Here is a 21,215-nt window from a genome sequence, read left to right on the forward strand (position 1 = left end):
TAGAGCGAAAATTAGAACGTCACCAGAGCAAGCAAAGCTCAAGTGAGTTCTTCTCGCATAGTCTATTCCTGAAACATGCAACTACCTGTTGCGTAACAATAAGCGTCATACTCAGATGAACACATAGTTCCCTTTACCGTGAAGAAATGCTTTAATAAAGTGTAGAACCATCATTGAATATTAAATTTTCCACGGGTATTAGTTTATTTGCAAGACGATTGCAGAATAGTTGTTTTTGATCTGCATCGACAAGAATCAAAAGATAACAAATGATGAGAAACTGAATCGTCAATGTATTATGATGTAATCGGAACACAAGTTATGAACAGTTGAAAATTCTGCATGACATAGTTGGAAGGGAAAAATACATCCAGATTTTCTTCAGACAATGGATAGCATAACCCTACGGTTCAGCAGGTACTCGTTCTGAAGGGTACGAACGGCTGCCTCAGCTTCGTCAGGTGAAGGAAAGGCGACGCGAGCGTCACCGGTGGGTTCGCCGTTGGGTCCAAAACGACGTATGACGCATTTTTCGTTCACTTGGAAGCCACGGAAGAAATCCAAAATGTCAGCTATAATAGCTTTGTGAGGTACATTAGCAAGAGCGACAACACAGCCAGGAGCTCCAAAACCCGGAGTAGGTGATCCATCATCACTACCACCACGACTACCCCCTCCTCCATTATGAATCATACCTACAGGCATTCTCATCCGCATATTGACTGGGGGACGCGGACGCGGCCCGGCATTTCCACCAAAGTTACCTCTGTTGCTTCCGCCAGGAGGATAACGGGGACCAGCAAAACGAGATCCAGCAAAACGCGGACCCATTTGCGGAGGGAATCCATTTCCGCCATCACTACCGATCGGAGGTCTATGATATGCATCAGTATGTCCTGGATGGCCATACATGTGTGGCCCATGATCTGGCTGACTCATAGGGGGCTCAGGATATGGGCTGAAACGTCTCATGTCTTCGGGTGGTTGCCTGCCAGCAGCAGGCCCATCATGACTTTCGACCAAAGTGACGCTGACGGTATGACCGCCCATGAAACCACCGTTCTTATCCAGCGCTCTCTCCGCCTCTTGCATACTAGCAAATTGGCAATAAGCATTTCCGACGGGCAAGCGCTCATCGTCGTAAACGATTTCAATCATCTGAGGAATAACCCCGACATCGGAAAAGAAATCGCCAATATCACGTTCCATGGCTGTTAGCGGCAAGCCTGAAATGAAGACTCGTTGCGGACCCATATAAGGACGACCTCGCTGATTGGATGCCGGATCGTAGGAGCCATTGCCACCGCTTTGAGAGCGTTCCATTATTACGGGCCCTGTTCTTCCACTTGGCTGCGGATGATAAGGTGTAGTTTGTCCTGGAGAAAGTGGACCCTCAGTTTGCGAAAGGGCAGAGGTTACAGGACCAACGCCGGAGCGAAGACGGTCCAGATTTTTAGCACAAACGAGCAGTTCCTCTAAAGGCAGAAAAGCCACCTTGACTTGACGACCACAGATAACGACGCCGTCTTTCAACAGCTGAATAGCCTTGCGTGCGTCAGCTTCACTGGACAGTTCGACGTAGCAAAGACCAGTCACTGTGCCACTCTCGTTTCGCTCCGGAATCACCTGACCTATGGAGATCGTACCAAAGGCTTCTCTGACATTATGCGGTGCCGCAACTGGTGGAAAATCTCTTAACGAAAGGCAAGAATTTGACAAACTCTTGGCATCAAGGCTGATTCCTGGCGAGAACGAATCAATGGCCTGATTAAATGCGGTATCTTTCACATGAATTATCTGAACGGGATAACCACGAATCATGCCTGAAAATATTTACAAGAGAAAGATGGAACTGTTAGTGGCTATCGTCTTATGTAACTTATGTGATACAGCGTTTACCATTGTGACGAGATAGAGCCTTTTGTTTGTCCGCTTTTGTAGTGAATCGAATATACGCCAAGCCGAATCGATAACCATCGAAAGCATTGATCATTTTGATGCATGTGTTTGGAACGTGAATGCCATTAAGATAATCTCGAATGTCTCGGTAAGTCAAATCTCCAGTCAATAACCGTAATTGTACAGAAGTGTCGGATGCCTGTTCATTTGATGTCTGCTTTTCCATTTGATCTGCCGGAGTAGGAAGAAGACCAGACTTGCTTAATTTCCCGTTGCGATCACGATCTCGGGAATTCTTGGCCCGTTCGCGACTGTCAGAGCGGCTGCGACGGCGACGGTCACGATCGCGGCCGCGGCCACGACTTCCGCTTCGACTGCGGCTTCGACTTCTTCTTCCACGTCTACCCCCATCTGAGCTTTTGTCTTTTTCGCGCTCCTGCCTGTCTCTTCGACCGCGATCTCGGCTTCTGTATCCTCCACGACCTCCGTCGCGGCTTCTGTCAACGGCATCTGGAGGTGTACCGGCGGAATCGCGTCGATCTCGACCATAGCATTGCGAACCGCCGTGATCGTACAAATTATTCGTCTCTACCCCAGGTTCATGGGGAACATGCTGACCAACACCGTATGGCCCCATAGGAGACTCATCACCAATTGCCCCGCCCAAACGTGGCCCATAGGGCCCTCCTTGTGACAAATGAGGGGCATACGTTTGCGATAGATTCAGGTGTGGCGCGAAACCACCGCTGTGCGCAGGATTCGTCCCGACGCCTGATGCCATTTGAGTTTGGTTGAATACTTGATGACTCTGTTGTTGCTGGTACATCTGATGATCATAGCCCCCTAAGTGGCCCTGAGTGCTCTCCATATGAAGGTGAAAATTGCTAATACCAGTCCCCATCGTTGGCCGAGGCCCAGATGGTCCGCTAATAGAGGCATTGTTTTGGGGAGCGAGGGCAGTGGTTGAGGCAAAGGGCCCTCCGACGAATGGACGCTGGATTGCTGCTGAAGATGCTGTTGCCATATTGGGTCCTCCTGCAGTAACCGCCTGCAACGCCATATGTTGCTGTCGAGTCTCTTCGATAATCTTCTGCATTTCCGTTCGTGAGCTCAAATACAGTTTCACCCGCGAATCTTTTAAAATGCCACCGTCTGATGCCATTCCTTGACGCGCATCTTCATCAGTACTAGGTTCAAATGAGAGACACAAATTATCATCTTTCTTCTATCCAATACATTTTCTCTTATCATCCTTTAATGTACGTCCGAACTCAACATGAATCCTCTGTATCATTTCTATCGTTTTTTTTCTCTGTCAATAGTTATTTATTGTTTCTTTTCAAAAATAGGATTTGGGGTCTTTGAAAGTATACCTGAAAGCTATAAATGCGTCACCAAGTGCACCTCCTACAATGTGCACGCCTCCTTCTGGAATGGAGAGGCCGTGGAAGAACTGACGGATATCAGCTGCGTTGGCCGACCACGGCAACTCCTGTAGTCGAATTATGACGCTCATTCTCACTATCGGTTTCTTCCAGCGGACGATCAATTTCGATTTCTATTCCGTGGCGGTTGCATGCGGTCTATTTCGTTACTAGTTGCAGTGGGTCCGGCGCCTCAGTCTTTGCCTTTATTTGAGTGGGGCGGAAGATAAAATGATCAATAAGCCTCACTATCTGTTAACATGAGCATTGTGAAATGAAATGAACCATGTCCACATACTTTAAGGAATATCTGTGCCTCACATGAAACCACCTACTATTGCGCTAAAAGCTTTCTCTACGAAAATCTGGGTACGTGGAAGGAAATTCGACAGACAATAAGAGTTATTAGTTAAACACTGTTCTGGAGGAACTGTGCCGCACCAGTATTACAAGCCTTCTCCAGTGTCCCCCCCCCCCCCCCGAGTCTACAGGCTATGGATGGACATCATTAAGCTGTTGCTTCACATTCCTATCACAACTAACAACCAAGCAACAAACTCTATTTCAAGTCGTTGCGAAATACAGGCTACAATGTAGTTAAACGTGCTGATGATGTGGATTTTCCGATGCCAACAAATTTGTACATGTTCGTACTAAGTTTTGCAAATAGCACAACATAGCAACGTTTTCATTGGTGCCATCCGACGCAATCTTTCTGATGAATGCCGAAATTCGCACCACTTTCTCTGCTTTGCTTTAATGGAACCGTTATTTCCATGATTTAATGCAGGCAAATTTTGGTTGTGGATGAAATATTTTAATGTGGAGGATAGGTAAAGAACTCATTCCCAATCTCCCGATGGCACTCGGCACTGGAGCAAGGTAACAAGCCATATGTGACGGAAGGCCAACATAAATACCAGATGAGTTTGTCATGCGGAATGGCAATAAACGAAACGAAACGAAAAAATAAATAAATAGAAAATAAATCAATAAAAATTTGTAAATAAAATGTTACGAGAATTTATCAAAGGGAAGGTGATAAGTAAGATTTCTTTGACTGAACGGTGAATACTTATCCTTCGTTTCCCTTTCCATTCCCCTGCATGACACCCTGTAAATTTTGAGCAGGTTTGTTTGTCGCTATATCGTTAAGAAATGCTGCTTCTCAATAAGCTGTGCGTGACATATGTTGCACAGATATATGCTATACAACATTTTTTAGTTAGATACCTGAAAGACAGCTAACAAATAGCTTATTTGACACTGCCCACTCACTATCTCCTAAACCAGTCTAAAAATCAACTAACAATAACTTTTTCCTAACACATGAAAACACATACATAGCTGAAGGGCTATGAAGCAAAATCCTTTAAATAGTTCTGAAAGCAAATCTAGCATGCTTTCCTTAAGTCAGGAAGATCTCACATGAGCTGAAGTAGGTATATACAGCGATGACAGGGCATGCCTGGTTTCCAAAAAAAAAAATACTTTGTAGCAAGTTTTCCGATGAGCTGCAGAAATCTGTCTGATGTGTTAAGTATCAATTATAAATCAATGGAATCCTAGTAGCAAAACTGAAACCAACTAAATGCAATATCCACCTCAACTTAACCTTGAACCACTTTTTGAATTCAAAATATTTGACCCCTGATACAAATCTTAAATTAATTCATTACTTGCAGCAACACACAGCATTTCGAAGCATAAGTATTAATCTCTTTCAATGTGTTGGCTTCACATTATTTCAGGGTAAGCCTTAGGTGAATGAATACTGCAACTTCTTGAAAAGCAGGTATTTGATTGCTGTGTAACATGTTTTCAGTGCTAATCCGATGGAGAATAAAAAAGACAAATAAAACCCTAGTTGGATGGCAACCAAAGGGGGTTTAATGTGGGCAGGAAATCCGTTTCGCAAAAGGTGTGGAGTGACCCATTTCATGTTTGTAGTAATTTAACCTTACCAAAATTCAGTCTAATTTTCTGATATCCTCGCGAACTTCAAGTTCAAAATAACCTCTTCTTGCACGCCAAATACTAGAAATGTTGCTGATTTAAACCATTTAAACTGAAGTTGATGATTTCTTGCAGAATACGTCGCCTTGGGAGTTAATAATTTTTTCAGTCGGAGGGCGGGAGAAGTTCTACAATAACGACGAATAGAAGCCAAGCTAAAATATGGCGCAGTTCAGTTTTTTCGGTTCACAAAAATGTCAGGCTTTGTATATGTAGTCGCAAACCACGGTGGACAAGTGCACGAGACAAGCTTCGAACGCCACCTATTAGATAAAAGTTAGATTAGCGTGCGGAGCTAATGATTAGTGGTTTATAAAATTTACAATCAATATTAAAAATACGTGGTTTACTAATCGAGTGCCGAAAAAATTAATTCTTAATAAAATTCTTTCTTTTGGGTGGGGATCTTAGTGTCATGATGTATTGTACTATTTAAATTTATAGAAACGTAAATCCAATCTAAACGTAAGTTTTCTACACTACCACGAGAGGCGTTGATATAGCACGCTCGAACTTGCTCAGCTTCGACTCGCGATTTCTCTTATTCGTCAGGCATTTACAACAGCATTGGCTGCCAGCTGATTTTTTTCAGGTTGATCGTGCAGCCATATTGGTTTGAATTGTTTGATAATCCGTTTGAAAATTTCAATCTAGAATTTTTGAAATCTTCATAATTAAAGAAAGCGTCAACATAGTTGGTATGAAAATATTTCATTTTGCCTAGTGTCAACATTCTCGATGCGTTATTTAAAATTTGTTTTTTCGCAATGGCTGCCTGAAAATACTCTTTGTTTAGGCAAGAAGCCAAACTTTGGTCTTGCGGTAAACAAAGGCCATTTTTAAAGAATGTAGGCAAAGGTTTACGAAACAAAATATCTTGCTGTAAAGTACAGAAATTTGTTGCTTGTCTTTCTGTGATAAGGAAATTTATAGAAAAAAGTGTTATGTTGTATTAAGTGATCTTCTCAATCCTCGTTTTTTTAGGTCTTCACTATTGCTGCTTTGAGGTGGTTGTGACTGGTAGCTAATGTCAGTGTCGGCCACAGAGGGAAGCTTCAAAGGCCAACTTACTGGGCTTTGAAGCTTTCACCTGCCAGCCCTCTGTCTTTCATGGAACTATGAGCCTAGACTCACTGTCACTGGCGCTGACACAGATCCAATACCTGGTCAACAGCCTCAACAAAAAAAACTATCTTCAATCTAGAAATAGGTAACCCTCTTGTTAGTCTGTAATAGTGACATATAATATTTATTTTTATTGTAGCATTGAAGAGTTGGTTACCATTTATGGTAGTGAAGCTGAAAGACATCTACTTTGCTGTTGTCTTGCTGGAGTTGATTTTGTGGGATTAGGAAACAACGAAAATTCATCTCTCAGCAAATCGAGCAATCCCAGCAAGGAGAAAGAAAGAGAGCAGCTGTTGACTGACTATTTTGGATGTTGCATCACTCAGCCAGCTTTCCCTAGTCTTCTGAATAGTTCCCTTGAACAGCCATTAAGAAGCAATTTCAACAGAAGTGTTCAACAACTACCGAAAAACAGTTCAGCATTCATCAGCCTATTTTGCCGGTTCCTGCGATTGTCACGCAGCCAAGAGGTGGTTCTTAGGATTGCCCTTTTAGAAACATTTAACCCCGAAGCGCGTTCGCAGTCAATTTTGATAATACGTCAGAAACTTGGCGAGCTACTCAAAAACTTTGCTGATCAAGATAGGAATACTGCCCCACTTGAAGGAGGTTTACAGGTACACACGTAAACTGCTTGCTTTTCTCTGGGAATAACCTCATTGTTTTGGAACCATTGTAGGAATCGTCTCCTGAAGTCATTCATTACATTCTTAGTCGATTGATCAACGAATCCGATAAATTTGGGGTCAACAGAGATCTTATAGAGGACGTATTGCGGTGTTTGCGTCGTGACTACCCTCGTGAACTGGTCCCTGTGATTTTGGCCCCGATCTTGTACGAGGAACAAGGAATAGACTATACCTGCCATAAAATGGCACACGAAACCAATAGCCTGAGCAAGAATATGGTAGAAACTTCCTTGGCGGATTTAATCCTTGAAACAGGATATTCATTTACATCAAGCCTCGAAGAATGTCGTGCAAACTTCACGGCCTTTGGATTTCGAGAGTTGTCTGCTGCCTCTGTGGCTCGTGCAGTAATTTATATGGTTCGTACACATGCAGTACTGGACGAACATTCTCTTAGGCACTTGAGAAATGGTACTTCGCAATCCTGGCCTGAGCAAGAATCCTCCGGCGATAAGAACGACGAAGGTTCGCCTACCTCATGGAACATGGAGATATTTGTTCAGGTTTTTTTTTCCTCCACATGTATGTTTTAGATGAACTGTGCAATCAACATCCATATTGCCCTTCCAACAGGTTGTTACTGAAATAGCGCCAAATTTGAACTGGAAAGAAGTCGTTTCTGAATTGGACCACCCGTGCTTCCTCATAAGAGATAGAGCAGGATTGCGTCTCCTACTCACTGCTTTGCAACTGGGCCTACAAACACAAGGGACTACTTTCCCAACCGATCTGTTGTACCAATCATGGAACAATGCTGAAGGCCAGCTATCACTACTTTTGCAATTATTGAAGAACACGGATCTCTTTTGTATCGCCGACTATCCACACCACGCCATCAACGTAGAGATTTTGAAATCGCCTCCCGAACCAGACAACAAAAAGCTTGCTAGCTGGAAGTGCTTAGGACTATTGGAAATTCTTCTCAACTTGTTGGAGAATGGAGGACTGTATAGTCAGGTGCAAGAGTTGCTTAAGGAACCAGTTCAGCACTGTCCAGATGTTTTGGTCCTGGGACTTCTTCAACTTACACAGCCGATGACTAAACTCAGACAAGAATTGCTCAGCAGCTTGATCCCCGTTTTTCTGGGCAACCATCCAAATTCGGCAATCATACTACACCATGTCTGGCATGCACAATCACCCTTGGTAAAGCCTCTGGTAATGCACGCTATGGCAGAGTGGTATATGAGGGCCGAACACGATCAAGCTCGTTTGTCAAGGATTCTTGATGTGGCCCAAGACCTTAAAGCTTTGTCTATGCTTCTAAACGTGCAACGTTTCCCCTTTGTTATCGACCTTTCTTGTCTAGCTTCACGACGTGAGTATCTAAAACTTGACAAATGGTTGACGGACAAAATGCGCGAACATGGCGAAACTTTCGTCGCTGCATGCGTAAACTTCCTCCACCAAAGATGCCCTCAGATATCAGGCAAAGTCAAGGAAGAAACGGGACTCAAACCCACGCAGCTACCCCCTGACACGCTCGCAATCATGTTGTCGTGCCTCCAGGTATCCCTCTTTTCCATTGTTTGCGTTAATTCTTTTTTCTTTCTTTGCCGTTTTGACATCCACTTTACTAGTGTATACGTAGGATTAAACTAAAAGTTATATCGCTGCCAATCTTAGGTTTGGACAGGGAATGTGTCGCAGGAGTTGTCAGAGACCATCAATACAATGGTTGCCAACTGCAACGTACTGAACCGTGCACGTGCGCAACCTCCACCGGGCGTTTTGAAACCAATCCGTCCTGGCAGTGGAGTGGGAGTCGACGTTTCCTTTCCACCCGGAACGTTGAGCAGTCAATTGTTTCCGCCTCCTGGAGTTGACGCCACAGGCCTTTCGTCTAGCTTAAGCAACATGGGCCTAGGTCCACCGACGTCTTCGGGATTTGGAGTTAACATAGGACCAAATACGCTCAGTGGGAATACCCCGGCACCAGGGTCACCTGGAAAATTATTTTCTAGCATGTCTTTACTAGAATCTGGTAATTCGCTGCGCCACCTATCCATCTTGTTTGTCGACTACAGTTTACATTTGTCCTTTTTATGCATGAATTTCCCCAGGTTTGAACCAGCCAGTAGTTGTGGGAATGCAGAACAATTCAAATCCAAGCCAAATCCAAAGTACGTTTTCTATTTTTTCTTCCTTAACGGGAAGCGGGACCATGCCTGGATCTTCCAGCACCAACCCACTAGGCATAGGTATTCCATCTTCTATGGCAAGTGGAAGCGGGACCGGCCAATCAAGTGTGGTTACAAGCAACATCGGGTCTGGTACTGTTGGTTCTCCCGGATCAGTCGTTAATGGCCCAGTACGTGTAGGCATGAACCCACATTTGGGTCAAGAACGAAGAACGGGCGATGTTTCAAGTGCATTTGCCGATATGCCGCAAGCTGTTTCAAAAGTATGTTTAATTCAGTTTATTTTTTCTATTTTCATTCTATGAACAGATTCTTTTTTTTTTTTTTTTTTTTGCACAGGATATTGAAGACGAAACAAACAGCTATTTTCAAAGGATTTATAATCAATCGCCCTCCACTCCTACATTAACCGTAGACGAAGTCCTCGAGCTTCTAAAGAAGTTTCAAAATTCGACAAACCGGCGGGAACGAGAAATTTTTGACTGCATGTTAAGAAATCTATTCGAAGAATATCGCTTCTTTCCTCAGTATCCAGATCGTGAGTTGCACATAACTGCCCAGCTATTTGGTGGAATAATGGAGCATGGTCTCGTCACCTATATGGCTTTGGGGGTGGCGCTTCGTTACGTACTAGAAGCAGTCCGAAAACCGCATGGAACAAAAATGTACTACTTTGGAATCACTGCCTTGGATCGGTTCAGACATAGGTTGAAGGAATATCCTCAATATTGTCAGCACTTGGCTAGTATTCCACATTTCCGTGAATTTCCGCCACACTTGATTGAGTACATTGAAAATGGCTCGCGTGGCGTTGAGCCACCAAACCGTCCTCACGGTCCGGTACTACCGCAGGTGACGACAGCTGCGAAAACTACTACTCCGACAACGCCGACTACAACAGTTGCTGGTAAAACGTCTTCTACAGCAGCACCCATGAGTGGCCGGCCCTCAATAGCCAATGCTACCAACATCGACACATTACTCGTTGCTTCAGAGAAAGACGTCTTGATTGTTGATCCGCCAGAGAATGTCCAAGACAAAGTCAGCTTCATTTTCAACAATTTGAGCCAGTTAAATTTGACACAGAAATGCGAAGAATTACGCGACATTGTCGGCGAGGAACATTGGTCTTGGGTGGCCCAGTATCTGGTGATGAAAAGAGCTTCAATAGAGCCCAATTTTCACACGCTATATTCCAACTTTCTCGACACGTTAAAGTTGACGGAATTGAGTAGACTTGTCATCAGCGAGACGTTCCGCAACATAAAAGTACTCCTCCGCAGTGATAAGGGAATAGCCAACTTCTCCGACCGAACGCTCCTCAAAAATCTTGGCCATTGGCTTGGCCTTCTCATGTTGTCCAAGAACCGACCGATTCTTCAGGTAATGGAAATTTCTATTTCAGTAATCAGATGTGGTGAATAACGAGTGTCCCACTTGAACGTTTAGGGAGATATTGATTTGAAATCGATCCTAGTCGAAGCTTATCATAAAGGCCAACAAGAACTTCTTTATGTTGTACCGTTTGTGGCCAAGGTCTTAGAATCCTGCGCTAAGAGCAAAGTGTTTAAACCGCCCAATCCTTGGACACTAGGAATTATGAATGTTTTGGCTGAATTGCATCAAGAACCTGATTTGAAACTCAACCTTAAATTTGAAGTCGAAGTTCTTTGCAAGACTTTGGCAATTGACATTCACGACCTAAAACCTGGTGTGGTCTTCAAGGACCACAATCGCCTTTCGCGTTTGGAACCCCAGTTATCCCAACCGCAAATGGCACAGCAAATGTACCAACCCGCACCACAACTTCAAATCATTCAGCAGCAGCAGCAACAGCAGCAGCAGCAGCAACAACAGCAACAGCAGCAGCAACAGCAGCAGCCTCCTCCACCTCCTCCTTCACAACATGCAGGTTCTCCAGCGCAACAAATGCAATCACAGGCGGGAACAACGACCCCGACTCCAGCCCACCCAATTCAAGGGCCACCTGATCCGAGATTTTCTTATTTGGACATTAATGTCACATCGTTGGCTGGACTTGCTCAGCATTTGGTAGTCAACAACAACATACCGCTACTAACAGCGCATCCGAATTTAAGAATCTTAATCCGACCTGCTGTTGAACGAGCCGTTCAGGAATGTATTCATCCAGTCGTAGACTGGTCGATGAAAATAGCATTGACTACCTGTGAACAAATCATCAAAAAAGACTTTTCACTCGACGCGGATGATACACGCATGCGAGCCGCTGCTCACCATATGGTCCGTAGCCTTAGCGCAGGTACTAATCTGTAAATTTTCTTTGACATTCTCCAGAAAGGCTTAAATAATTCTTGGATTATTAGGCACGGCGTTGATTCGTTGTCGAGATCACTTGCTTTTAACCATTGCCACCAATTTAAAGACAGCATTTTCGGCAGCGCTCCAAAGGAGCACTAGTCCTCAACAAAAAGAGCTGGTTGAACAAGCGGCCAGCTTAACCGCTCAAGATAATGTTGAACCCGCGTGTGCTTTTATTCAGAAGACGGCAGTTGAGAAATCGATCTCTGAAATTGATAAGCGCCTTGCAACCGAGTTTGATTTGCGCAAACACGCGCGCAACGAAGGTAGAAGATACTATGACCCTACTGTTTTTGCATATCAGGTAAATTGGTTCTCCCAACAAACGGTAACGATCTGCGAGAATGTAATAACGATTTGACGCCTAGGCTGAGCGGATGCCAGAGCCTATTCGTTTGAAAATGAGTGGTGTCACAGCACAACAGGCAGCTGTTTATGAGGAGTTTGCCCGATACATCCCCGGCTTCTTACCTGTCACCGAACGAGATGCAGCCATGCTGGTGCCTAAAGTGATTCCCACATTTACCAATGATGAAATTGGAGTAATTTTGGAAAAAGTTGCCATGGAGCTTGAACGTTTCTTGCAATCATTGCTGCCGCTGGGTAGCTCAACACAAGCAGTTGCAATCGGTTCGCTTTTGGAAGCTGTCATCTTAGCTCGTTCCTCTCGTGACCATGGAGCCCACATCACTTTGCTCCAGAAAGCCTTCGAAGGACTCGTGGAAAGTCTGACAAGCTTTGCCACTACTGGAAACGACCCCGACGCGGTGGTTCGTTTTCGCGACGCACATTTGTTAGTCCTTAAAGCCTTGCAAGATCCTCAAGCATATGGTACTATTACTATAGTTCACTTTTATTTGTAGCAAGCGATTCATGTTATTGATTTTGAATTACTTGTCTGTATTTCAGGGCCGCAATGGACTAACCGTCAGGTGACGCGTTGTTGGGCCGAGTGCCGTGAAGAGTTTAGATATAACCTTGATATTCTTGACTGCCTGGTGCGGGCTCACCTCCTTAACTTGCAACAATTTGACATGCACTTAGCGTCTGTGCTAGAACAAGCCCTGAACGCTGGGATAGGATCTTCTATATTAGCACTCGGCTTTGCCATGCAACTAGTACACGTCTATTTACTTGAGGGACCAGCTACCGGAGCCCCTGTGGTTATCACAGAGAATGATTTAGCAAACACTATCGAAATTCTGACTCGTATTGCTGCTCACGCCAGGTATTGTGCCAAAAAATGTTTTGTCCTTTACTGTACTTTTTTTATTTATTTTGTTTATTGATCATTGTTGTTTATTTATTTATTTATTTTTGCTACTAATCTCTGTCGTAGACAACCCCCTGATGGTCTGGCAACTATCCTCGAATTGCTACGAGCTGGCCATGAAACTGGCCTGATGGATCGTGCTACTGGTGGTCCTGGTGGACCTACCGCTTTAATCCATTCTGGAATCGCCCAAGCTCGCGATTACGACGATCCCCATGGCTTGCCAGAAAAGACAGAATACTTACTGCAAGAATGGGTAGCCATGTATCATCTTCCTAACGCTGGGCGCGACTCGTCCAAAGCTTTCGGTCACTTCGTCACCCAAATGAGCCTACATGGAGTATTGAAGACCGATGATTTGATCACTCGCTTTTTCCGACTGTGCACACAGTTTTGCGTTGACATCTCGTATCGGGCTTTGACTTCCGAGCCGACTGCAGATTTGATCCGCAGCAAAGCTTTCCATACGTTGGATGCCTACGTTCGACTTATTGCTTTGCTTATTAAACATTCTGGTGATGCAAACAACGGTGTCACTAAAGTTAATCTTCTAAACAAAGTACGTAAATTGCCCGTATGGCTTCGGCAAATTACGAAGCATTGTAATTGACATTGGCTGTCGTCTCGATTGTAAAGGTTTTAGGAATCGTAGCAGGGGTTTTGCTACAAGACCAAGAAGTTCGTGGCGCGGAATTCCAGCAGTTGGCTTATCATCGCATCCTCATTATGCTGTTTCTCGAGCTAAATGCACCCGAACAAGTTCTTGATTCCATCAACTTTCAAGTAAGCTGGCAATGTTGGGTAAATAGTTCAACTTTGATGCGATCGCTAATGTGTTCGTTTGCGTTATTAGGTACTGACGGCTTTCTGTCATACACTGCACATTCTGAGACCAGCCAAAGCTCCAGGCTTTGCCTATGCTTGGTTGGAAATAGTTTCGCATCGCGTATTTATCGGCCGTTTGTTATCGATTACGCCTCAACAGAAGGGTTGGGGAATGTATGCCCAACTGTTGATTGACTTGTTTAAGTTTTTGGCACCGTTCCTTCGTAATGCTGAACTGAGCAAGCCCGTTTCGATGTTGTACAAAGGAACGCTCCGTGTCCTTCTGGTCTTGCTGCACGACTTTCCCGAATTCCTTTGCGACTATCACTACGGTTTCTGTGATGTGATCCCTCCCAATTGCATTCAAATGAGAAACCTGATTTTGTCGGCGTTCCCGCGTAACATGCGGCTGCCTGATCCGTTTACGCCCAATCTCAAGGTGGATATGCTACCGGAAATCAGTCACGCTCCTCGCGTACTGACTCATTTCGCAGCAATGATACAACCACCTACGCTCAAGAAGGATTTGGACTCGTACCTGAAAACACGTGGACCAGTAACGTTCCTTTCTGAGTTACGAAGTGTGGTCCAGGTTCATGTTTCATCGATGAATCTCCACGTAAGATTATTCGCTCACAATCGGCCTGAAACTGTGACATTGATTTAAATTTTATTTTTATTATTTATTTATTTTTTTATATTTGATTTGATTTATCACTTAACCATTGTATAATTTGCTTTTGTCAGGTGTCACCGGAACCTGGAATGCATTATAATTTACCGTTGTTGAACGCATTGGTCTTGTACGTTGGTACTCAAGCCATTCAATCAATTCAGACCAAAGGATTGTCGCCGTCAATGGCGACCATTGGCCATTCGTCTTACATGGATATTTTCCAGAGTTTAGCTGTTAATCTCGACACGGAAGGGCGCTATTTGTTCATCAATGCCATTGCCAATCAGCTGCGCTATCCCAATAGCCACACCCACTATTTCAGCTGCGTTCTTCTCTGTCTATTTGCAGAAGCGAATTCCGAGGCGATTCAAGAACAAATCACTAGGTATTTTTACGTTTCTACACTTTGCTCAAATAATGGATCATATATTTACAACTTGCTATTTGTTTTTCACATAAACAGGGTTCTTCTGGAGAGACTCATTGTCAATCGACCTCACCCTTGGGGATTACTCATTACATTCATTGAACTGATAAAAAATCCCGTTTTCAAGTTTTGGAATCATGAATTCGTCCACTGCGCCCCCGAAATTGAGAAATTATTCGAGTCGGTCGCCCGGTCATGCATGGTGGTCCAGAAACAAACTCCTCGTGATGCCGAAAACCACGATTGAAAAGCTGAGCTCACCGACTACTTATGTACAGTTTGTGCGTGTGCTCATATTCTCAAACACTGTTTGTTTGGATTTTTTCCTATACTTTTTTGGCGGTGCGTGGTGAATTGTGTCAAGAATATGTCCATTTAGTTTGTGAACGAATGTATCATTTTTCTCTTTCTTTGAACCCCCAGTTTTCGCTCATTATTTTTTCTTCTTTTTTTGTGGTATCGAGTTCATCTTTCTCGCTTTTCTGCATTCACTGGGTGTCATGTAGTATGTTCACTTTTAATAATACACGCGAAGCAAATGGAAGCATAGGAGCTGTTAGGAAACTCTTCTGCATTATCGATTAAGGATGATTGCCTATCATGCGTCGGTCAAGTGTGAATGTTCAAGTGTCATACATTAATTAGTGGGTTAATTGATTTTAGGTTTTTTCACTACACTGCATTGCACAGCGTGCCGATCTGGGTTTTTTTCTTGTATTCCTCCGTATTGGCTACTATCGGAGATATCGTTGCAGAAGGTTACCAACTTACCATCAAAGCTGTAACGAAAATGTGAAATCCTTTATTGCTAAATCTGGGCTATTATAACTTAACCGGTAGTGCGAAATACGCATTGTGTTGTTCTTGAACTGAGTTCCTGGCATAAGCCCACTGAGTTCCCATTTAATATATCTACCATTCAGTGCAATGCAGAATGCATCGCACGGAGAATTACACCCTTGAATTTTCCCTGTTTTTTAAACCTGTGATTTGCAAAAAATATAACACAGATTTACGCGTGTGGAAACCAACACGAACCAAAAACTAGAGCAAAACCACATCAAACCTGCCCTTATTGAACCTGACGGTACTTTGTTTAGCCCAAGCTGCTGATGACGCACACAAAAATCACCGCCAGTGGCTGTTGATAAGTACGTAGAAAACTGTTGGATGATGCGGAGTTTAGTATGTAGAAATCAGTGAATAAAATTCAATAACATGTTACAATTATGTTACGGATACTTTCAACTTTAGCCTACTTGCATCGATTCATTCCACCATACCACCGACTAATTTCTGTTCGAAGATCTATTTGGAACAAAACTAACATGAAGGTTGCTGGGATATTTTCTACGTATGGTTGCATGTCATAGATTTACGAAGAAAAAATATGTAATCATAACGGCAGGGTGAAAAATCCGAAAATATAATTATTTAAACTAATTTGCAAAGAACCCGGACGGCAGAAGAACAGACACATAGTGCTATAGTAAAGTTAAGCATAACATTCTGATGCTCTTTTGGTAAAGCATTTAATTTTAACTTCATTACATTTCAACTTGTTATAAGCACAACGTCGGCCCTGCTTTTTTTGTAGTGGTAGGCCAGTCATCGGATAGAATCGTGCACGTCGTGGGCTTGCCAGAACATTTTAAAATTTCCTTTACGTACGTTTACATTAAATATTTGCATACATTAATTATCAACGATGAACCTTGATCCGTCGGAGTCTCCAACAATATCCGTTATAAAATTATCGATAATATTAATAGGTTTTCAAAGAAATTTGCGATTGGTTTTCAAAATTTATTTAAAAGTTGCGTTATTGAGAAAACTATGCATCATTGCACTACCAACAATGTTTAGGCACTAGATTTACGATATTTAACAGTTACGTGCACAACTTTATCATACCAGTACTTGACTGAGTGGCACCTTGATAGCCAGGCATAAGCCTGTAACAATCAACGCAAAGAATATTAACAAGAACAACGCTCTTGCAAAAAAGGAGATGGTTAATTTTCATCTCAAATTGCAGTGCCATTTCGATCGGAATACCCTTCTGAACGGGAATTACACGTGCTACCTCAAGATCTAGCGCAGAATGTCCGTAATAGACTGTAGACCCCGTTTAATGAAAACGTAACAGTCTGGGGGGTTGGCCAATAATGAGCGAAGATGTCTTTCAGTGATTTACCAGTCTGTCGGCTTTTGCAATTCTGTTAAAATTCCGCAAAATTTCTTTTATAATCAATCCGAACAAAAAGGATTCGACGACTACTCGGCATGACAAACCTATGGTGTAAAAAACAAAAAGTATCAAAAAGTCGAAGGAAAACATTCGAAATGAGAGAAAAAAGTATTTTAAAGAGCTTTTGGGTTTTTCATTTTTGTCCTTTCTTTTCCGTTACAGTTGACGAGCCTCGTTTTTGCTTTGCCGAAATGATAATTTAAGAAAATGCTTTAAATGTGTATACTGTACCATGTAAAATGTTTACCTTATGGATATTTCGAACGCTAAGAATTTTATTGTGCCATCATCCATAATTCTTCAATACCTGTCTGCCTTGATTGTTCTATGGATGTGATGAAAACAGATTACAAACAAACACTTTATTCCTGTATTATCCAGAGTAAATGCGGTTCGATTTTGATGGTGTCCTTGTCTTGAGAGGTCATGGTCGCCTCTTCGAGGATATAACACATTACATTTTTATTTGTTTATTTTTTCTTTTCTTTAATTGACCTTGTCCTTCTATAGGAAATAGAGGCCGTTCCGTTAATCGTAAAAGACTCGACTCAGGTCAGGTGACAAGAATTTTGATTTCGCGCAAAGTTAATCCGAGTCTGCGACCTCGAAAAATCTTACAAGATGATAGCTATTCTTTTCCCAATGTTTTCTTTTGCCCGTGACCTTCTTTTTCTCCCCACCCCTACACGGAATAGCTCTTTTGCTAACCGATTTTTGCTACCTATAAATCAAGAATGTCTTTTGTTTTGGTCACATTCTATTAGATCAACCGGCTCGAAAACAACTGCCTCCCTCAGAGTTCACCACCAGTCGATTTTCCAACTAAAAGTATTCAACGGCCTCCCATTTGGGGATTCAAACACTAAGATGAAGTTATTAGTTTACTGGTGGATCTTCGTAGTTACCCTAGTTAATATTCAATGTCGTAATTCAGTGAACAATCTCCTCGGTAAACGTATCCGACCATTCATTACATCACACACTCAGTCGCAATTGGAAACGAACGAAACGACAACACAGCAATCCTTAAGTAGAACCATTAAGGCTTCACCACCAACACATTCCGCCAGTCCAATAGACGTCGAGACGCAAACTTCTCTGGTCTATCCCAGCACTTCCTCCGCAATCAAAGCAATTCCTGCTGTAGCGGCTACTACCAATTTTTCGACCAACGCCGTTACACTGAGCAAGAATTCCAGCATAGTAGCTGTCAAAAGTATCAAAGAAGACTCATTTACACGTTCAACTATAGAAGCTGTGTTGGGCAAGGCAGATAACGTTTCATTTAGCATGACCCAAGCTGCTACAAACAACCAGGATCGTTTCGTGATGAGTAACAATCCGTTCAATGCAACTCAGTTGTTTCCCAAGCGCCCACTTCGTTCACAGACCATAAACCGTTATCTCGCAAAAGCTAAAGAAAAGGCTTTTGGCAGTAGTACGGTTTCGCCGATACCCAGTAAGCTGACCCACGTCATCGTAAAGCGCCATTTCATCCGACTGATGCCATTGGACGATTTCGTTCTCGATACTGACGATGTATAGAATATTCTTCCAGTCTCGAAACAATTTTGCAATCTCTCCTTTGTTCTCTGTATGTAGCCAAATAAAACGTGATAACACTATTCTATGCGAACAGATTTGTTATTTGCACTGCATTTTCCAGTTCCAGTGCTGAAATGCCGTGAGTGCGTGGGCTAGTCGCGCCAAGACGCGACATTGAATACATTTCGTTATTGTTGAACTGGTTTTGTGCTAAACCAGTTGTTTCATGACACCCAATTGTTTCTACACGTCTTAAATTCGATATTCGATGATGCAACATAACGCCATTTGAGAGTACGTACTTGAAGATAGTGATAGTATAAACTTAAAGAAACGAGGAGGCAACGGAATATATAAAGAAAACAGTGGAAGGACCCAATTGATGCCAAAGTGTATCCCATTGCTTCGCTTGGGGTGAAAACCTTTGTCATAAAGGCCTTCCTTAAGAAACTTTGAATGCGTGAGCGAATTCTATAAAGCAGTATAAGTCATTCAGCACGTTGTACTACCAAGAGAAGTATAACGTTAGTCGTTATCACGTATTGTGTGTTCATTGCACTAAAATGCGAGCCATTATCTTTCCTATCTTAGGCTTTTTATCGTCAAAACTAAAACGAGACGTACCTGTCTTGCTGGCTTAGCGAAATGTCTGGATGAAGTCGAACAAAAGAACTAGAAAAATATAGTAATCAAATACCGTGTGCGTGCAGTGTATTAGAAAACCCTTTGTGGGGTATGGTCCCAACTAATTTGCAAATTGAAATGTAGAATTTCATATCTAATTTGACTTTTTATTTTGCAGCAGAGTGTGACAAGACCAACTCACACCACAAAGGCCAGTATGGATGATGCTACAGGAGAGGTGGCCGTTAATGCTGAGCAAATAAATAGTGAAGAAAACAATCAGCCACGCAATAGTAGTGCAGCTGTTGAAAGTGCAAATGCCAACAGTTTCAATATCCCAAGTCAAAACAGCCGTCGACATCGACGGCATCGCCGACAACGTCGACACCATCGCAATTACCACGGGGCCCGATCTGGACAAATCAGATACGAAAAAACATTGCTGCACTTTAGTGCAGCCCACATCTTGCTTGGCATAGTCTGCGGACTTCTTCAGGTTACAAACATAATTACACATAGCGAGCCAAAATCATTTTTTAGCACTTCATTTACCATAAAAGTTATTCCTAGAACAGACTACCTGATCTCGAAAAATTTATTAGTTGATTTGATTAGATGAGTGAATGCAGGAAATATAAAATTTTTCTTTTTATATAAAAAAAAATGGTTTCACGTAGATGGTGCAATTCACAAACCATTCGATTTTGTCCGAAGCCCAGCCAGGTAAATTCGTATACTTTAGGATTAACTTCAATTTCATTTTTCAAATTTTAATCACCGTTTTAAATGTTGGTATAATAATTGAAAATGGAATTAGGTCTGTGGTGTGGCACTTTCTTTGTCATCACAGGATCAGTCTGCCTCGGTTTGACAAAAACCAAAGGTCTATACAGGTAAAGTTTTCGACATTCAACTTGCAACAATGAGTCAGCTATGTTCAAACCATTCTTTTTCTTTTTTTCCCCTTGTCTTCTTTGATAATCAGCACGGTGACGATGCTGTGTTTTTGCCTTGTATCCTTATTTATGGCGTTGACTCTAGCTTCGTTGAGTTGGTTTGGAGCCGAAGCAGCTGCTTGTTGTCAAGACTACTGGAATTACAACTGTGAAACTGATGACACTGTGCCCCCTATTTTTAACAGTACCCGATATACGATGTTGGCAACGGTCGATGAACACCAAACCACTACAGAGTTCGTTAGTTTCACTTCCTCGTCTGTCAATAGTACGAACAGCTGCTACGGCCCTATTGAAAACGGCCCTTCGTGTGAGAATATTAAAAGGGGATATTGCGGTACGTACTAGCATTTGACGACCAATTTCTTGGAAATTATATTTACGTTTTGCAATCCGTGCTTATAGGTTATGACATTGGTTTGGGACGAACGTTACACCTATTGCTATTATTGGCTGGAGGTTAGTGTATCTTAACATTGGTTCCAATGCGGTGATTTCATCATAGATACTGACATCGATAATTTGTGTTGTGTAGTAATTGGGGCAACGACAAGCTTCGTCTTGTCTACACTGGCCTGTAGCCGACCTAATAGGGAAGCCGAACGAAGTCGGCCACGATTGTCTTCGATCTTTGTAATAGGTGGCGACCACTTGCCCACGGGTGGAAGACCGGTATGTAACCAGATGCTATATTTCAGTAAGGTGGGTTGCTGACATCGAAAGTTACATCTACTTAGATAACAGCTTGGGAATTTCCTCCACCCGTTAAAGACCATGACCTGGCCAGGACCGCAGGGGTAGAGGAACAATATCCGGAAGAGCCACCGCCACCCTACGTAGAACAAGATAACGACGATCTCCAGTGCCATCTGTGAGGTGGCTAGACCTACAGGCAGAAATTGTAGCTGACAACAACGACGTTTAAGGATAAATCTTCCCCTTCGAATTCAAATTAGACTTACACCCACATGATGTGTTATATTAAGTACATGTGGCATGTA

At 42.8% G+C, this 21,215-nt stretch overlaps 4 protein-coding genes across 5 annotated transcripts; 3 read left to right on the forward strand and 1 right to left on the reverse strand.

Annotated features, from left to right (window-relative positions):
- Nucleotides 1-273: 273 nt before the first annotated feature.
- LOC130687372 (RNA-binding protein 12-like) lies at nt 274-5,561 on the reverse strand. Its single transcript, XM_057510518.2, has 4 exons — nt 5,288-5,561; nt 3,273-3,527; nt 1,900-3,086; nt 274-1,823 (listed from the first exon to the last, which is right to left on the reverse strand). The coding sequence occupies exons 2-4, from the start codon at nt 3,413-3,415 to the stop codon at nt 382-384; spliced, it is 2,772 nt and encodes a 923-aa protein (XP_057366501.1). The 5' UTR covers nt 3,416-3,527; nt 5,288-5,561; the 3' UTR covers nt 274-381.
- Nucleotides 5,562-5,851: 290 nt separating this feature from the next.
- LOC130687380 (CCR4-NOT transcription complex subunit 1-like) lies at nt 5,852-15,272 on the forward strand. 2 transcript variants are annotated; one of them, XM_059495087.1, is made up of 17 exons: nt 5,852-5,952; nt 6,324-6,549; nt 6,604-7,084; nt 7,147-7,659; nt 7,730-8,665; nt 8,783-9,140; nt 9,220-9,560; nt 9,637-10,680; nt 10,747-11,578; nt 11,643-11,941; nt 12,006-12,468; nt 12,547-12,865; nt 12,977-13,469; nt 13,547-13,693; nt 13,764-14,354; nt 14,483-14,796; nt 14,875-15,272. In XM_059495087.1, the coding sequence occupies exons 2-17, from the start codon at nt 6,458-6,460 to the stop codon at nt 15,083-15,085; spliced, it is 7,434 nt and encodes a 2,477-aa protein (XP_059351070.1). In that variant the 5' UTR covers nt 5,852-5,952; nt 6,324-6,457; the 3' UTR covers nt 15,086-15,272. The 2 variants fall into 2 exon arrangements, with proteins under 2 accessions (XP_059351070.1, XP_057366515.1); XM_057510532.2 differs by having other exon boundaries at nt 5,891-6,037.
- A 2,627-nt stretch (nt 15,273-17,899) lies between these two features.
- On the forward strand, nt 17,900-18,725 carry LOC130687378 (uncharacterized). Its single transcript, XM_057510529.2, has one exon. It carries the CDS (start codon nt 17,957-17,959, stop codon nt 18,632-18,634), a length of 678 nt encoding a protein of 225 aa, XP_057366512.1. The 5' UTR covers nt 17,900-17,956; the 3' UTR covers nt 18,635-18,725.
- A 533-nt stretch (nt 18,726-19,258) lies between these two features.
- Nucleotides 19,259-21,106, forward strand: LOC130687376 (uncharacterized). The gene is made up of 8 exons (XM_057510524.2): nt 19,259-19,367; nt 19,437-19,754; nt 19,936-19,981; nt 20,076-20,151; nt 20,244-20,551; nt 20,620-20,673; nt 20,750-20,886; nt 20,952-21,106. The coding sequence occupies exons 2-8, from the start codon at nt 19,476-19,478 to the stop codon at nt 21,087-21,089; spliced, it is 1,038 nt and encodes a 345-aa protein (XP_057366507.1). The 5' UTR covers nt 19,259-19,367; nt 19,437-19,475; the 3' UTR covers nt 21,090-21,106.
- Nucleotides 21,107-21,215: the final 109 nt, after the last annotated feature.

The sequence above is a fragment of the Daphnia carinata genome, chromosome 4 (genome assembly GCF_022539665.2).
Source record: "Daphnia carinata strain CSIRO-1 chromosome 4, CSIRO_AGI_Dcar_HiC_V3, whole genome shotgun sequence".
Lineage (NCBI taxonomy): Eukaryota > Metazoa > Arthropoda > Branchiopoda > Diplostraca > Daphniidae > Daphnia > Daphnia carinata.

What these genes read in the sequence shown, in the direction of transcription:
- LOC130687380 (XM_059495087.1), top strand. Translation starts at nt 6,458, where the DNA reads ATGAGCCTAGACTCACTGTCACTGGCGCTGACACAGATCCAATACCTG. An exon ending in TTTCATCGATGAATCTCCAC is followed by an intron (nt 14,355 to 14,482) that starts GTAAGATTATTC and finishes TGCTTTTGTCAG; the next exon opens with GTGTCACCGGAACCTGGAAT. An exon ending in ATTCAAGAACAAATCACTAG is followed by an intron (nt 14,797 to 14,874) that starts GTATTTTTACGT and finishes TCACATAAACAG; the next exon opens with GGTTCTTCTGGAGAGACTCA.
- LOC130687378 (XM_057510529.2), top strand. Translation starts at nt 17,957, where the DNA reads ATGAAGTTATTAGTTTACTGGTGGATCTTCGTAGTTACCCTAGTTAAT.
- LOC130687376 (XM_057510524.2), top strand. Translation starts at nt 19,476, where the DNA reads ATGGATGATGCTACAGGAGAGGTGGCCGTTAATGCTGAGCAAATAAAT. An exon ending in AAAACCAAAGGTCTATACAG is followed by an intron (nt 20,152 to 20,243) that starts GTAAAGTTTTCG and finishes TTTGATAATCAG; the next exon opens with CACGGTGACGATGCTGTGTT. An exon ending in ATTGCTATTATTGGCTGGAG is followed by an intron (nt 20,674 to 20,749) that starts GTTAGTGTATCT and finishes TGTGTTGTGTAG; the next exon opens with TAATTGGGGCAACGACAAGC.
- LOC130687372 (XM_057510518.2), bottom strand. Translation starts at nt 3,415, where the DNA reads ATGAGCGTCATAATTCGACTACAGGAGTTGCCGTGGTCGGCCAACGCA. An exon ending in GACGCATTTATAGCTTTCAG is followed by an intron (nt 3,087 to 3,272) that starts GTATACTTTCAA and finishes ATTTGAACCTAG; the next exon opens with TACTGATGAAGATGCGCGTC. An exon ending in GGCTCTATCTCGTCACAATG is followed by an intron (nt 1,824 to 1,899) that starts GTAAACGCTGTA and finishes AAATATTTTCAG; the next exon opens with GCATGATTCGTGGTTATCCC.